The 17,929-nt window shown below is 41.8% G+C and overlaps 1 protein-coding gene across 1 annotated transcript in view; it reads left to right on the forward strand.

Moving 5' to 3' along the window:
- The window catches only part of UBXN7 (UBX domain protein 7), a 77,548-nt gene that overhangs the window by 51,562 nt on the left and 8,057 nt on the right, over positions 1-17,929 (forward strand). The window contains exons 6-10 of the mRNA XM_033213208.1: positions 6,854-7,000; positions 9,495-9,585; positions 10,668-10,795; positions 16,012-16,405; positions 16,813-16,892. Coding sequence (XP_033069099.1) covers positions 6,854-7,000; positions 9,495-9,585; positions 10,668-10,795; positions 16,012-16,405; positions 16,813-16,892 — 840 coding nt within the window. The remainder of the gene's footprint in view (positions 1-6,853; positions 7,001-9,494; positions 9,586-10,667; positions 10,796-16,011; positions 16,406-16,812; positions 16,893-17,929) is intronic.

The following is a 17,929-nucleotide window of genomic DNA, read 5'->3' on the forward strand; positions in this document are numbered from 1 at the left end:
TCTTAAAGGGAGGGAGGAACTGTCAGAAGCATTTAAAACAGAGCGACTCCATTTTGAATAGGGGCTCGGTAAAATAAGGCTGAGACCTAGTGGGCTGCATTCCCAGACGGTTAGACTTTCTAAGTCATGGGATGAGATAGGAGGTCAGCACAAGAAACTGATCCCGAAGACCGTGCTGATGAAACATGTTGCGGTAAAGAAGTCGGCTCAGGCCGGGCGCGGTGGCTCAAGCCTGTCATCCCAGCGCTTTGGGAGGCCGAGGCGGGCGGATCACGAGGTCAGGAGATCGAGACCATCCTGGCGAACCTGGTGAAACCCCATCTCTACTAAAAAATAAAAAAAACTAGCCGGGCGAGGTGGCGGCGCCTGTAGTCCCAGCTACTCGGGAGGCTGAGACAGGAGAATGGCAAGAACCTGGGAGGCGGAGCTTGCAGTGAGCTGAGATCCGGCCACTGCACTCCAGCCTGGGCGACAGAGCGAGACTCCGTCTCAAAAAAAAAAAAAAAAGAAGTCGGCTAAAATCCACCAAAACCAACACGGCAATGAGAGTGACCTGGTCATGCTCACTGCTCCACTCCCACCAGCGCTCTGGCAGTTTACAAATGCCATGGCAACATCAGGAAGTTCCCCTGTATCCTCTAAAAAGGGGGAGGAGCCCTCAGTTCCCGGAACTGCCCAACCTTTTCCTGGAAAACTCATAAGGAATCCACTCCTTGATTAGCATATAATCAAGAAATAAACATAAAAATTGGCAACCAGCAGCCCTTGGGCTGCTCTGCCTCTGGAATAGCCATAGTTTATTCCTTTACTTTCTTAATAAACTTGCTTTCACTTAAAAAAAAAAAAAAAACAGCATGGAAGAGGGAAGAGCTGATACATATGTTTATCTTTGATGGAGAGAGAGTGTGACATTCATTTCAAGTTATGGTAGTTGCTTGGAGAAAGAATAAAATATGCCAGGACGCAGTGACTCATGTCTGTACCAATCCCAGCAGTTTGGTGGGAGGCTGAAGGGAGTAGATCACTTGAGCCCAGGAGTTCAAGACCAGCCTAAGCAATATGGTGGAACCCTGTCTCTACAAAAAAAATAGAAAAAATCAGCTGGACATGGTGGGTGCAGACCTGTGGTCCCAACTGTTCAGGAGGCTGAGGTGGGAGGATTGCTTGAGCCCAGGAGGCTGAGGCTGCAGTGAGCTGTGGTGGTGCCATTGCCCTCCACCTTGAGCAACACAGTGAGACCCTGTCTCAAAAGAAAAAAGAAAAAAAAGGAGAATAAAATACAATAAGGGAAGGAGAGAGGGGGGCTGTTTTTTGTTTGTTCAGGGCCATTTTATGTGTGTGGTCTGAATTGAGTTAAGCATCTGGAAATTTGTAGTGTCCTCTGCAAGTAGATGTGTCCATGTTGCCAAATTCTGTTTCTTCTTACAGCTAAATTGAAAGCCGGGTTGATTTCATAGGTTCCACATGTGTTTGTAATTGTGAGGAGAAAGGACTGTATTAGGAAGATTAGAGAAGATTTCTGAAAGGATGAGATATGAATAGAAACCTTAGTGAAGTGAGGGAATAGGGACGGTGGGGAGGTCTGAGGGAAGAGCAGGTAATACAGTGTGTGGACATACCGGTGTTGGAAAGAGCTGGCACAGCCAAGAAAAGCAGCTGAGCGGATCGCGCCACTGCACTGCAGCCTGGGGCACAGAGCCAGACTCCGTCTCAAACAAAAAAGAAAAGAAAACCAGCTGAGTGAGCCAAACACTTAGGCCAAATGGTCTGACCTGGGCAAGGGTATGTTTCCTATGTTTTCTTTCCCCACTGTATGAACACAGGGACTTCGTTTTCTTGACTGTTGTGTGTCCACAGGGCCTAAAACAGTTAATTAGCCTTGATGAAATCGTGATTATGCCAGAAAGAATATTGTGCAGAAAGAATCAGAATAATTTCTGTAATCCATCCTTCCTTCCTTCCTTCCTTCCTTCCTTCCTTCCTTCCTTCCTTCCTCCCTCCCTCCTCCCTCCCTCCCTCCCTCCCTCCCTCCCTTCCTCCCTCCCTTCCTCCCTTACAATCTAAGCTCACTGCAGGCCCAACTTCTGGGCTCAAGTGATCTGCCCACCTCAGCCCCCCAAGTGGTTGGGATTATGGGCATGTGCCACCATGCCTGGTTAAATTTTGTATTTTTTGTAGAGATGATGTTTTGCCATGTTGCCCAGGTTGGTCTTGAACTCCTGAGCTCCAGTGGTCAACCGGCCTTGGCCTCCCAGAGTTCTGGGATTACAGGTGTGAGCCACTGAACCTGACCAATATTTCTAATTTCTTGAGAGAAAAAAAAATCCACATTTTAAATTGCTATCCCATTACATGTGCACCTAGCCCTGAGAGTATTTTGTTAATTTCAAAAGTATTTAGTATAAATGCAAGTTAAAATATGTAGCCGAAGATGTAAAGAAGAGCCTACTTAGTACTAATTTTCTTTTTCTTTTTTGACGAAGTCTTGCTCTGTCACCCAGGCAGGAGTGCAGTGGCGTGATCTTGACTCACTGCAACCTCCGCCTCTTGGGTTCAAGCGATTCTCCTGCCTCACCCTCCCAAGTAGCTGCGACTACAGGCACACACCACCACTCCCGGCTACTTTTTGTGATTTTAGTAGAGACAGGGTTTCACCATATTGGTCAAGCTGGTGTCCAGCTCCACTCCCGGCTACTTTTTGTGATTTTAGTAGAGACAGGGTTTCACCATATTGGTCAAGCTGGTGTCCAGCTCCTGACCTCAGGTGATCCACCCACCTCGGCCTCCCGAAGTGCTGGGATTACAGGAGTGAGCCATCGCGTCTGGCAATATATAACATTTTTCTGGTTAAACTTATATATTGTTTACATTTAATTTTATTCAAATTAGACAAATCATTGAAATTTAGAAAATGAATAAGGAAAAATGAAATTGTAATTTCCGTTTCCATGAAAAAGTACTGTGTATATTTTAATGTATTTTCTTCTTGACTTTATGTATATATATTTACTGAAACATACTAAATGTGTTCAAATCCTACATTTTCTTTTTGTTTCTTTTTTTGAGGCAGTCTTGCCCTGTTGCCCAGGCTGGAGTGCAGTGGCGTGATCCCAGCTCACTGCAACCTCTGATTCAAGCAATTCTTGTGCCTCAGCTACCCAAGTAGATGGGATTACAGGGATGCACCTCCACCCTCGTCTAATTTTAGTGTTGTTAGTAGAGATGAGGTTTCGCTGTGTTGGCCAGGCTGGTCTGGAACTCTTGGGCTCAAATGATCAGCCCACCTTGGCCTCCCAAAGTGCTGGGATTGCAGGCGTGAGCCACCGCGCCGGCCGAAACCCTTGTTTATCATGCCTTCCTGATCTGACTGGTGCTGGGAGAGATGTTGGTCTCCCACTGTTTTACTCTGGGGTCTCCATTGTAATGGTTTTGAAATGTTGATTCAGAACAACCTAATCCATTCCAAGGATTCCAGTAATCTTCTTCCATGATAATCTTCCATGAGGAGATTATTTTTCTCATGGCCCACTCTCACCTCCAGTCCTTGACTCACATAATTGGTATACTTAGATTTTTTTTTTAAGATTCTCTCTTTTTAAATTGTGTATATTTAATTATTTTAAATCTTTTTAGAGATGGGGTCTTGCTGTGTTGCCCAGGGTGGTCTCGAACTCCTTGCCTTAAGCAGTCCTCCTGTCTTGGCCTCCCAAGGCAGTGGGATTATAGGTGTGAGCCACTGCTCCAGCCTACTGTACATATTTAAGATGTATAACATGAAGAATAGTAAAATGATTACTACAGTCAAGCAAAGTAACCTGTCCTTACCTTCCATAATTGTCTTTTTACGTGTGTGTGTGTGTGGTAAGAGCATCTAATAACCTACTCTGAGCACATTTTCAGTGTGTAAGACAATATTATTAAGTCTAGTCCTCGTGTTGTACATGAGCTCTCTAGACTTATTCAAGACTCTTTTTTTTCTTTTCTTTCTTTTTCTTTTTCTTTTCTTTTCTTTTTTTTTTTTTTTGAGGTGGAGTCTCACTCTGTTGCCCAGGCTGGAGTGCAATGACACGATCTCGGCTCAGTGCAACCTCTGCTGCCTGGGTTCAAGCAATTCTCCTGCCTCAGCCTCCTGAGTAGCTGGGATTACAGGCGCCCACGACCATGTCTGGCTAATTTTTGTATTTTTAGTAGAAACGGGATTTCACCATGTTGGTCAGGCTGGTCTTGAACTCCTGACCTCAGGTGATCCACCTGTCTCCGCCTCCCAAAGTGGTGGGATTACAGGTGTGAGCCACTGCACCCGGCCTATTCAAGACTCTTTTATTCCCTCCCAATATTGTTGTTTTGTTTGAAAATTGTGTCTTTGGACCCTTCCTTTTAGCAGTAACAACTTTTTAACAGTATCTTCAGTGTGGTTTGTATCATTTCCAAGTTTCTTTTGCTAGTATTAGGTTTCTCCCCCATTGGAAGCTTCATGAAGGCAGGAATTTTTTATGTTTTAGAACTGCTATAACTTCAGTATCTCTAACTGTACCTGAAACATGGTGAGTACTCAGTATTTGTTGAATGAATAAATCTGAGATAATGAAAGCATGAATGTGAGTAAACAAATTTTTAAAAGCATACACACAAAAAAAGACTCTTCCATTTTAAACTCTGGAGTTTTACTCATTTTCAGTTTTGTACATTTTTTTCTTGTCAGTGTTTTTGGGGCAGACTTATGTAAATTTACCCTGTTATAGGAATATGTGCTTTCTAGTCTGTCTCTAGAATGTATGGTCATTTTTCCGTTTATTTTCAAATACTGTTTCTGTAGTTAAAGCAGTTTGATTATTCATTTATCATTCACTTTTTAAATCTTTGTCCTATAAGGAAGTAAATGGAAATATTACTTCCTATAAGCAAGAAATTATTATATTTGTATATTTTAAAATAAGCCTTTGACCAGTTGAATGCAGCTTCCTGGCTCAATATAAGGATATTTCTTTTTAGACCTTGGGTTTTCACCCATGGAATCAGTAAGCAAATATTAGAAGATAATGTATTCTGGGGCTGAGTGGGGTGACTGACAACTGTAATCCCAGGACTTCTGGAGGCCAGGGCAGGAGGATCATTTGAGGTTAGGTGTTCCAAACCAGCCTGGCCAACATAGTGAAACCCCCATCTCTACAAAATATGTAAACAACAAAAAAAGAAAATAATTTATTCTGGGGGATTCGTACAAAAAAAAGCTATTTGTGAGATGATGTTAACCTTCTTAAAACAGAAGATATTCTCCGTCTTACATTTTTCAATACCCACAAAATGATGTCCAGTGTGTTCTTGGATTGTTATTACACCAAATTCATTGATTCTTAAGATTTTCCCATGTCACACTGATTTGGAGAAGAATATTGTTCTAGGATAAAGTTATTCCAAAACTATGGTTTTGTGTCACTGTTCTTTCCTAGGCAGAGATTTGGGGCAGCATTTATTTGCTCATTTGCTTTTCTGCCATTGTTTTCCACTCAGCAGCATTTCATGGGTCTTTATGCTGACAAGGGACTGACAGGCAAAAGGCACACACTAACGATTGATATATTGATATTTGTGGTATGAATCGTAGAGTTGTTTGGGGATCATTCTCAAACATTCTTTGACCTTGTAATCCCAATTTTTGAAATCTACTCCTAGGAAGACAACTCTTAAGAGAAAAAACTCTCAGCAGTTTTTACTAAAATGTTTAGGGTGATTCTCCAATATAGCATATATGCCTAATAGTTAAGATTAATATGATGTTTAAAAATGTTTTAGAAATGATGTTGAAGAAAACAAAATAAAATATGCACACCAATTGCTTTCATTAAAAAGAAGTATATTTGGCTGGGCACAGTGGCTCACGCCTATAATCCCAGCACTTTGGGAGGCTGAGATGGCTGCCTCACCTGAGGTCAGGAGTTCGAGACCAGCCTGGCCAACATGGTGAAACCCTGTCTCTCTACTAAAAATATATAAAAAATTAGGCATGGTGGCACACACCTGTAATCCCAGCTACTCGGTAGGCTAAGGCAGGAAAATCACTTGAACCTAGTAGGTGGAGGTTGCAGTGAGCCGAGACCGTGCCATTGTGCTCCAACCTGGGCAACAAGAGCGAAACACGTCTCAAAAAAAAAAAAAAAAAAATTTTTTTTTTTGTTGATGGAGGTTGCAAGAGAATAAAATTATGTGACTTGATCTTAAGTTTGTTGAATCCTTTTCGGGTAAAGATGTTTAAACATACATTAAAAATTCAGCCATTACCGGGCATAGTGGGTCACACCTGTGATTCCAGCACTTTGGGAGGCCAAGGTGGATGGGTCATTTGAGGTCAGAAGTTGAGACCAGCTTGGCCAACATGTTGATATCCTGTCTCTACTAAAAATACAAAAATTAGCCAGGCATGTTGGGGCACGCCTTTAATCCCAACTACTTAGGAGGCTGAAGCAGGAGAATCACTTGAACTCAGGAGGTGGAGGTTGTGGTGAGCTAAGACTGCACCACTACACTCCAGCCTGGGCAATAGAGTTAGACTTTGTCTCAAGAAAAAAAAGAAAGAAAGAAGAACATCAGCCATTATAACAGATAACTGGATAAAAGAGAAATGAGTTAATTTAAATTTGAGAAGTGCTCGAAATGGACAGTATAGTTATACATGCATATGCAAAGTAATTATATAGAATATATATAATTCTAGATGTTATATCTAGAAACTCTAGATGTTATATCTGGGCAAAAACTTAGTATTTTTAGTGAAAGACAACCTCTGAACAACTATGGAAACATCTGTCACCAAGTAGAAATTATTTCTAACAAATGTGTAACTTTACTCTTGCAGGCCAAAGAGTGTGGCCAGATGCAAAATAAGTGGCTGATGATAAACATTCAGAATGTGCAAGACTTTGCCTGTCAGTGCCTCAACCGCGACGTGTGGAGCAATGAAGCTGTGAAGAATATTATCCGGGAACATTTCATTTTCTGGCAGGTGAGAAGGAGAGTTAATCAGAATTTTTGTAGAATTTTACTTTTGTAGTGTGGGATGTTGAGGGAATGGAATTGGGTTATAATGAATTAAGACATTTAAAAAAAGGTAAAACCGGCTGGGAGCAGTAGCTTACGCCTGTAATCCCAGCACTTTGGGAGGCTGAGGCCGGCGGATCACCTGAGGTCAGGAGTTCGAGACCAGCCTGGCCAACATGGTGAAACCCCGTCTCTACTAAAAATACAAAAAATTAGCCGAGCGTGGTGGCGGGCGCCTATAATCCCAGCTACTTGAGAGGCTGAGGCAGGAGAATCACTTGAACCCAGGTAGCAGAGATTTCAGTGAGGCAAGATTGTACCATTACACTCCAACCTGGGCAACAGAGCGAGACTCCGTCTCAAAACAACACAAAACAAACAAACTGTACTGTTCAGTAGAAATATAATGTAAGCTATACACATAATTTAAATTTTTCCAGTAGCCAAGTTAAAAAAGATTAATCAAAATAGGCAAAATTAATTTAAATAATATATTTGGTTAAATCAATATACCTGTATAACTAATAAAAAAATAATGAGATGATTTGCTTTTATTTGGTGTTAAGTCTTCAAGATATGGTTTGTATTTATATTTAAATCCCTTCTCTATTTGGAGTAGCCAAATTTCAGGTGCTTCAGTAGCCACTTCTGGGTAGTGGTTGCTGTATGAGACAGTGCAGGTATAGAAGATCTTGAGGTCATTGGAGGCATTTGGCTAAGACTTAGATTTTAGCTTGGGTTTGATACTTTTTAATTCTGTGTTCTTAGACATGTCACTTTAGTCTTCCTAGCTAATGAGATAAGGTTAGAGACCTTGTATCATTTTTCCCCTACTGTGAGACAAAGTTTTGCTCTGTCACCCAGGCTGCAATGCAGTGGCATGAACATGGCTTAGCCTTGACTTCCTGGGCTCAAATGATCTTCCCACCTCAGTTTCTTGAGTAGTTGGGACCACAAACATGCACCACCATGCCCATATAATGGTTCTTTTTTTTTTTTTTTTTTTTTTTTTGTAGAGATGGGGTCCTGCCATATTGCCCAGGCTCGTCTCGAACTCCTGGGCCCAAGCCATCTGCTTCCCTTGGCTTCCCAAAGTGCTGGGATTACAAGCATGAATCACCATGCCAGCTCAATTTTTTTATTTTGTGAAAAGTTATAGAAAATAAAAACTTACAAATGAACTTAATTTTTTCCCCTACTGTAAGATGTGCTATTAATGTTATTAATTTGCCTGTTTATATTTTACAGGCTCCTAAATTTAATGTAATTTTAATGGTAAAATTCCTTGTATTTTATTCAACAAATATTGATCGAGCAGCTTATTGCTTAACACAGTGCTGGACTCTGGAGCTTATAATCCTTTTTTCTTTCTTTCTTTCTTTCTTTCCTTTCTTTCCTTTCTTTCCTTTCTTTTTCTTTCTGTCTTTCTTTCTTTCTTTCTTTCTTTCTTTCTTTTCTTTTCTTTTCTTTCTCTCTCTCTCTCTTTCTTTCTTTCTTTTCTTTTCTTTTCTTTCTTTCTTTCTTCTTTCGTCTTGCTGTGTCACCCAGGCTGGAATACAGTGGTACAGTCATAGCTCACTGCAGCCTCTAACCCCTATAGGCTCAAGGGATCTTCCCACCTCAGTCTCCTGAATTGCTGGGACTATAGGTGCACACCATTAAACCTGGCCAATTTAAAAACAAAAACAAATTTCTTGTAGCGATGAGGTCTTGCTATGTTGCCCAGGCTGGTCTCAAACTCCTGTCCTCAAGCTGTCCCCTGCCCCACAAAGTGCTAGGGTTATAGGTGCGAGTCACCATGCAGAGCCATAATCTTTTTTTTTTTTTTTTTTTTGAGACAGAGTCTTGCATTGTCGCTGGGCTAGAGTGCAGTGCCGCGATCTCGGCTCGCTGCAGTCTCTGTCTCCCAGGTTCAAGCAATTCCCCTGCCTCAGTCTCCCAAGTAGCTGGGACTACAGGCACGCATCACCATGCCCAGCTGATTTTTTGTATTTTAGTAGAGATGGGGGTTTCACCATGTTGGCCAGGATGGTCTCGATCTCCTGACCTTGTGATCCACTCGCTTCGGCCTCCCAAAGTGCTGGGATTACAGGCGTGAGCCGCCACAACCGGCCCATAATCTTAATACATTGCGATTTATTAAGATGTATATGGTTGAGAGTTATGAATGACATAGGTTGACAGATAACTTGAGTGGGAAGAAGAATACCTCATCTGAACTGGGAAAGGAAGAGGAATGGATTGATATGTTTATGATAAATTCCCAGAGGGTGCTGAAAGTAGAAAGTTGAAGGAGTTCAAACCAGATGACCTTCATTATCTCTTTAGTGTAGGAGTGAGATCTTAATACATATGCCAGAGGTATATTTGGAGAGCTAATTGATGTTGGTATATAACAAGGTTATAGTTGGTTATTTTCTTAGAGGCTGACTTTTTTTTTTATATCAATGATTTAACAGGTTTATCATGACAGTGAGGAAGGTCAGAGATACATACAGTTTTATAAGTTAGGGGATTTCCCCTATGTTTCCATATTGGACCCACGGACAGGTAAGATTTCTATCAGCATGCAGCTTTTAACCTATCACTTGTCTTTCAGTTATCTCAATTGATCTTTAATATTTGACTGGATCTGTTTTCAGAATTATAGTAATTTAGGTGAAGGTTTCCTGTTTTTTTTCCCCTTTATAATTATTTAAACATCTATTGATGTATGTAGTAAGACATCTTTTTCTGGCAACACTGGGAGATGGTAGTATTTTTTTTTTTTTTTGAGATGGAGTCTGGCTCTGTCGCCCAGGCTGGAGTGCAGTGGCACTATCTCGGCTCACTGCAAGCTCCGCCTCCCGGATTTACGCCATTCTCCTGCCTCAGCCTCCCAAGTAGCTGGGATTATAGACGCCCGCCACCTCGCCCGGCTAGTTTTTTGTATTTTTTAGTAGAGACGGGGTTTCACCGTGTTAGCCAGGATGGTCTCGATCTCCTGACCTCGTGATCCACCCGTCTCGGCCTCCCAAAGTGCTGGGATTACAGGCTTGAGCCACCGCCCCCGGCCAGGAGATGGTAGTATTTTATGTTTGTGCAGTTCTGTTCTTTTGAAGAATAACTGATACATTCATCTTACCTTTTTAAAGGAATTTTTTCAAGTTTTTTTAATCATTAAAATGTTAAGATTGCCCAGATACTAGTTGTGATCCCACCCAAGAAGCAGAGGGTGGAGCTGGTTTTATTAATTGATTGTGTTTTATATAATATTGCTTTCTCTGAATCTCTTCTTCCTAAATGGCAGTAAGTGATAGCAGCAGATAAGATAGTTGCTCTATCATGATGAGTGGGAATCCACCTCTTGGGCTCAACCGATCCTTCCACCTCAACCTCCTAAGTAGCTGGGACCACAGATGTGCATCACCATGCCAAATAAGTTTTTAAATTTTTGTAGAGACGGAGGTCTCCATATGTTGTATAATTGATGTGACTTCTAGGTTATGAAGACACTATATAGCATAAGCTGGTGGAGAGGATGTGTCTTTACAGTACACTTTAATTATGCATATGCTGAAAGAGATACTTAATGAGAACGTTCAGAAAGATGATAGATATTATATTTATATATCCTGGTTTTTAATCTTTAGGTCAGAAGCTAGTAGAATGGCACCAGTTAGATGTATCTTCTTTCTTGGACCAAGTGACGGGATTTCTGGGTGAACATGGACAACTGGATGGACTTTCTAGCAGTCCCCCCAAAAAATGTGCCCGTTCAGTAAGTATAATTAGGAGGTGGTGATGGGAAAATAAAGGTAATTGGTCATAAGCATCTTACATAAAATGTTTGATGTTAAGATGGTAACGATAATCGAACTAGTGGACAACTGTCACTTGTGGCTATAGCATCTTAGCTATCCTCCTCATATTTTGATTAATTTCCCACTTGAGAGTTCCATCTTCTCTATGAAGTCACGATACTCATACTCCTCCCAGTCTGTCTTGCAGCTAGAGTGCAGGCAGATGCCTCCAGATCTGGATTTAGAAGGAAGCCATGTGAATAGGTTGAGCAGGAGGACTGATCTGGCAAGCCTAGTGGTAGAGGGATCTACTTCCTTAGGGACAGCTCTGGGAGGGCTTCTGATATCCAGGTCTAAACAGCAGTGAAAGTGGTGGGTTTTTTGTGTGTTTTGTGTTTTGTTCTGGAGATGGGATCTTGCTATTTTGCTCAGGCTGTCCTGGAACTCCTGGGCTGAAGCAGTCTTCTCACCTCAACTGCCCGAGTAGCTAGGACTGCAGGTACCTCCCAGCATAGCCGGCCGGAAGTGGTGTTTTAGTTTTTGTCGGAACAACTCTCGTGGTATAGTTGAGTGTTATTACTGGTTAATACAGTTTTAGGGCCTGGCTCTCTGTCCCTCCTAGAATTTATTTCTATACTTAATTTCTAGAATACACTATTACTAGGTAGACATGTTTGATGATTGGTATCAAGATGAGTTGCAAATAAGAGACTGAACTTGCAGAGATACAGCAGTCTCACATAGGTTTTCGTGGCTGTTTGGGTTTGATAGCTGTAGGGATAAAAGTAGTTTTGTTTTATTGGGTTTTTTTTTTTTTTCCTTTTTTTGAGCCGGAGTCTTGTTCTGTCACTAGGGCTAGAGGGCAGTCGTGTGATCTCGGCTCACTGCAACCTCCGCCTTCTGGGTTCAAGCGATTCTCCTGTCTTGGCCTCCCAAGTAGCTGGGATTACAGACATGCACCACCGCCTCCAGCTAATTTTTGTATTTTTAGTAGAGACGGGGTTTCGCCTTGTTGGCCAGGCTGGTCTCGAACTCCTGACTTCAAGTAATCTGCCTTTCTCGGCCTCCCGAAGCGGTGGGATTACAGGCGTGAGCCAGCTTGCCCGGCCTGTTTTTTTCTTTAGACAGGATCTTGTTCCATTTCTCAAGCTGCAGTGCACTGGTGTGATTATGGCTCACTACAGCCTCCACCTCTTGGGCTCAAGCAATCCTTCCACCTCAGCTTCCTAAGTAGCTGGGACCACAGATGTGCATCACCATGCCAGCTAAGTTTTTAAATTTTTGTAGAGACGGAGGTCTCCATATGTTGTCTAGGCTGGCCTCAAACTGGCCTCAAGCAGTCCTCCTGCCTCAGCCTCCCAAAGTGTTGGGATTCTGGGCATAAGCACCACACCCAGCAAAATTTTTATTGTGTTGTGTTGTGTTGTACTATATTGTATTGTATTGTATTTTTTGAGATGTGGTCTCACACTGTTGCCCAAGCTGGACTGCAATGGCATAATATTAACTCACTGTAGTCCTTGCAACCTTGAGAGAACATGGGAAAAAAAAAAAAAACTTGGCTAGCCTTGAACTCCTGGGCTCAGTCGATCTTCTTACCTCCGCCTCCTGAGTAGCTAGGACTACGGGTGTGCATCATCTTGCCTGGCTAATTTTTTATTTTTGTGGAGGCAGGGTCTCGCCATGTTGCTCAGCCTGATCTCAAACTCCTAAGCTCAAGCCATTCTCCTGCCTTGGCGTCCCAAAGTGCTGGGATTATAAGCATGAACCACCATACCATGCCCAGCCTAAAACTAGTTTTAGAAGATGTGAGGAGCACTTCCTTCAGTTATCACCTATAATAAAGTGCCTGTTGAAGGAAAAGCCCTAAGGGGTAGTATAGAAATGTTGTTGACTTCAGGCTTCCTGCTTGATGTACAGTTTTTGGGAGCTTTCTTGTTGTTGTTTCCTCTCTTCCATGGAATGCTTCATAGTGTCGTGTTCTGCTTTTGGTAGCATGTTAATGCTGACCTCACAATAAATTGAGAAGTGTTTCTTCTTCTTCTGTTTTCTGCAGTAGTGTCTGTAGAATTGTTATTATTTTTTCCTTAATGTTTGATGATATTTACCAGTGAAGCTACATGGGCCTAGAGGTTTTTTTGGTGGAAAGTTTTAAACTACAAATTCAGTCTTATTGGTGGATACCTGACTACTTCGTTATCTGTTTCTTCTTGGATAAGCTTCAGCAAGCTGCATCTTTCTAGGGATTTGTTCCTTTTACTATATTGACGAGTTCATTATAGTCCCTGTGATGCCATTAATGACTATAGAGATGATAGTTGTCCCCTCTCTTAATTCTGTTTTTGGTAATTTGTAGCTTCCCTTTTTTCCCCGACAGTCTGGCTAGAGGCTTAGTAGTTTTATTGATCTCAAGGAACCAGCGGGGGTGTGGCATGTGCCTATAGTCCCATCTGCTTGGCAGGAATATTGCTTGAGCCCAGGAGTTCAGGAATGTGCTGTGCTATGATCAGTCTTTGGGCAGCAGTAAGACTCTGTCTCTTAAAAAAAAAAACAACAACAACTGCCTTTGGGATTTTGGTGGTGTTTTTGTTTTTTTGTTTTTCTCTATTGTATTTGCTTTCTAGGTCATTTATTAATTTATGTTTTCTTTGGGCTTAATTTTATTTTCTTTTCCTGGATGTATGCTCTTTTTTTTTTTTTTTTAAGGTGGGGAAGCTTAGGTCATTAATTTGATACCTTTCTCTCTTCTAATATAAGCATTTAATTCTGTAATTTTTTGATAAGTACTGCTATTGCTCAATACTGTTTTCTAGCTACAAGAGAAATTAGTAAAATGAATTTTTTAGTTGAACATGTTTTATAGACTTAATTAGGGTGCTGTAAGTAAGGAAATCAGAGGAGAATGAAATTCAATAGGAGCCTGATAGTATCTGCCATGGCCACAATTTTTAAAATCAAGCTACATGCTATCTGTGCAATGTCATTGCTATAAATTTACAATCCACCTAAGCCATTGCATGTCACATAGACACTTTTACTTGCTTTTTAGGGGTGGTAAATTAGTTTATTTTTAAATTTTCTTTTGGCCGGGTATAGTGGTATGCGCCTGTAGTCCCAGCTACTTGGGAGGCTGAGGTGGGAGGATTGCTTGAGCCTGGCAGGTGGAGGGAGTAGTGAGCCAAGATTGCGCCACTGCACTTCAGCCTGGGTGACAGAGTAACCTGTCTCCAAAAAAAAACAAAAACCAAAACAACGTTTTTCCCTTTAATTTTTTGCTACATGATTGCCTGATAGTAAAAGACAAAATGTGGTTTCTTTAGTTTTTTATTAGCAACCCACATTTTTTTTTTACCTATTTATTGTGGAAAATTTTAGGCATATTCAAAGTTGAAGTAGTTTATTGAGCCTCTTTGTATTCATTAGCTTATTTCAGTAATTGTCAACAGATGGGCAGTCTTTCCTCTAGATCCTATATCTGAATTATTTTGAAGTAAATCTCAGAATTCATTGTTTCATTAATACATACTCTGGGATTTATATTTAAAAGATAAAGGCTTTTTTATTTTTAAAAATACTATCACAATGTCATTATTATACCCTTAAAAATTAGCAGTAATTCTGTAATATCGTGAGATATCCAGTGTTCACCTTTACATTATCTTACAATTTTTTTCCTCTATAGTATGTTTGAGTCAAGAGCTAAGTAAGTTCCACTCAAACAGCATTATTTTGTGATTCATTAAGTTTGTAAAATCTGTGGCATTAGAACTTTATCAAGGGAAAAACTGTCAAAGTTTGCATTTCTCGTTATCATAATGAAAACCTTCATTATAATTAATGGAATTACTAGTTGAAGAATAAAGTGGTGAACAAAGTAAACACTGGTCTCTATGTTTTAGTCGTTTTAAAGAGTGGTGTTTTGACTTTATAGTTAAAACTTTTAATTCTTGTCTTTCTCTAGGCAGGTAATAGATAAACGTTTCTTGATTTTGTTCATTTTGATATTTGTTTTGTTTTGGTTTTGAGATGGAGTCTTGCTCTGTCACCAGGCTGGGGTGCAGTGGCGCGATCTCACGGCAACCTCCTCCTCCCGAGTTCAATTGATTCTTCTGCCTCAGCATCCTAAGTAGCTGGGGCTACAGGCGCACACCCATGGCAAGCTAATTTTTGAATTTTTAGTAGAGATGGGGTTTCGCTATGTTGGCCAGGCTGGTCTCCAACTCCTGACCTCAGGTGATCTGCCCACCTCAAGCCTCCCAAAGTGCAGGTGTAAGCCACTGCGCCCGGCCTGTCCTGCTTTGTTATCATTTGTGTATTCACTGGAGTAGCACTTTTAATTTCCCTCAAGAACCTTTCCTTGCATTCACAGCTTGGCTGTTTGGTGCAAGAGGCCTAGCTTTGTGTCTGTCTCAGCTTTCAACATGCCTTTCTCATTAAGCTTAATCGTTTTTAGTAGAGATGGGGTTTCACCATGTTGGCCAGGATGGTCTCGATCTTTTGACCTCTTGATCCACCCACCTTGGCCTCCCAAAGTGCTGGGATTACAGGCATGAGCCACCACGCCTGGCTTTCATTTCGATATTTAAAAAAATGCCTATGATCACTTGAGCCCAGAAGCTCAAGACCAGCCTGGGGAACATAGTGAGACCCTGTCTCTTAAAAAATATATAGATATATATAGGCTGGGTGCGGTGGCTCACGCCTGTCATCCTAGCACTTTGGGAGGCCGAGGTCGGGAGTTTGAGACCAGCCTGGCCAACCTGGTGAAACCCCATCTCTACTAAAAATACAAAAAAATAAGTAAATAAAAATTAGCTGGGCATGGTGGCGGGCGCTTGTAATCCCAGCTACTCAGGAGGCTGAGGCAAGAGAATCACTTGAACCTGGGAAGGCTGAGGTTGCAGTGAGCCAAGATTGCGCCACTGCACTCCAGCCTGGGCAACAAGAATGAGACTCCATCTCAAAAACAAAATAAAACAAAAAACAACAAAAACTTGTGTGTGTGTGTATACACACACGTATATATATCTCCATTCCAATTTGGCTATGTAAGACACAGTCCTTGCTCTTAAAATAGAAGGGATACAGTCAGCAGAACATAATAATGAATGGCAAGCTATGATATTTCTTATGCTGTTTGCCCTGTTTTTTGGTTTAACTTGTTCTTCCTGTGTTTTATGACTCCATCTCACAGGAGAGCCTTATAGATGCAAGTGAAGACAGCCAGCTAGAAGCTGCCATCAGAGCCTCCTTACAAGAAACACATTTCGATTCAACACAGACAAAACAGGATAGCCGCTCAGATGAAGAATCTGAGTCTGAACTTTTTTCTGGCAGTGAGGAGTTCATATCCGTTTGTGGCTCTGATGAAGAAGAAGAGGTAGAGAATCTTGCCAAGTCCAGAAAGTCTCCCCACAAAGATTTGGGGCATAGAAAAGAGGAGAATAGAAGGCCGCTGACTGAGCCCCCAGTCAGAACTGATCCTGGAACAGCCACAAACCACCAAGGATTGCCAGCCGTGGATTCAGAGATACTCGAGATGCCACCTGAAAAATCAGATGGAGTAGTGGAGGGGATAGATATAAATGGTGAGTTAACATTATAGACATAATTTACTTCAAACTTGGATATTGGGGCTGGGCGTGCACTCCAGCCTGGGCAACAAGAGTGAGACTCCATCTCAAAAGTTCAAGGTTAGGAGTTCAAGACCAGCCTGGCCAACATGGCAAAACCCTGTCTCTACTAAAAATACAAAACTTAGCCAGGTATGGTGGCAGGTGCCTATAGTCCCAGCTACTTGGGAGGCTGAGGCAGGAGAGTGGCTTGAACCAGGAAGGCGGAGGTTGCAGTGAGCTGAGACTGTGCCACTGCACTCCAGCAAAACACTTGAATAATTGCTGAATGGTTGTATTTATTTACATATTTATTTAAACTAATATTCTGTCTTAAACTCCTGTATCCCTTTTTTTTTTTTTTTTTAAAACCCTTCCTTTAGGACCAAAAGCACAGCTGATGTTGCGGTATCCAGATGGAAAAAGGGAACAGATCACTCTTCCAGAGCAAGCTAAACTGCTAGTAAGTACAGGCTTGCTTTGGTTCCGTTCCGACCCCTGCAATAAGACGAGTCACAAATTGTTTGGTTTCCTGGTGCATATAAAAGTTACGTTTGGGCCGGGCACGGTGGCTCACGCCTGTAATCCCAGCACTTTGGGAGGCCGAGGCGGGCGGATCACAAGGTCAGGAGATCGAGACCATTGTGGCTAACATGGTGAAACCCCGTCTCTACTAAAAATACAAAAAAATTAGCTGGGCATGGTGGTGCGTGCCTGTAGTCCCAGCTACTCGAAGGCTGACGCAGGAGAATGGCGTGAACCCGGGAGGCGGAGCTTGCAGTGAGCTGAGATCCGGCCACTGCACTCCAGCCTGGACGACAGAGCGAGACTCCGTCTCAAAAAAAGAAAAAAAAAAGTTACGTTTACATTATTCTGTAGTCTATTAAGTGTGCAGTAGCTTTACATCTAAAAAAAGGCACATGACTTAATTTTAAAAATCTTTTGCTAAAAAGTGCTAATGATCACCTGAATCTTCAGTGAGTCATCTTTTTGTTGGTGGAGGCTCTTGAAATTGATAGCTACTGACTGATCAGGGTGATGGGTGCTGTGGCAGTTTCTGAAAATGTGACAGCAGTAAAGTTGCTGCATCAATTGGCAATGTCTTCGACAAACAGTTTCTCTGTGGCATGTGTTGCCGTTTGCTAGTATTTTACCCACAGTAGGACTTCTTTCAAAACTGGAGTCATTCTCAAATTTCCTGCAGCTTTATCCACCAAGTTTATGCGGTATTCTAAATCTTCTGTTGTCATTTCAACAGTGTTAAAAGCATCTTCACCAGAAGTAGATTCCATCTCAAGAAGTCACTTTCTTTGCTCATCCATAGGAAGCAGCTCCCCTCCCTTTAATGCTTGATCATGAGACTGCAGCAGTTCAGTCCCATTGCCATCCTCCACTTCTAATTCTAGTTCTCTTGCAGTTTCTACCCCACTTGCAGTGACTTCCTCCAGTGAGTTCTTAAACCCCTCAAAGTCATCCATGAGGGTTGGAATCAACCTCTTC

This window comes from Trachypithecus francoisi, unplaced genomic scaffold, assembly GCF_009764315.1.
Source record: "Trachypithecus francoisi isolate TF-2019V2 unplaced genomic scaffold, Tfra_2.0 Lachesis_group0, whole genome shotgun sequence".
Lineage (NCBI taxonomy): Eukaryota > Metazoa > Chordata > Mammalia > Primates > Cercopithecidae > Trachypithecus > Trachypithecus francoisi.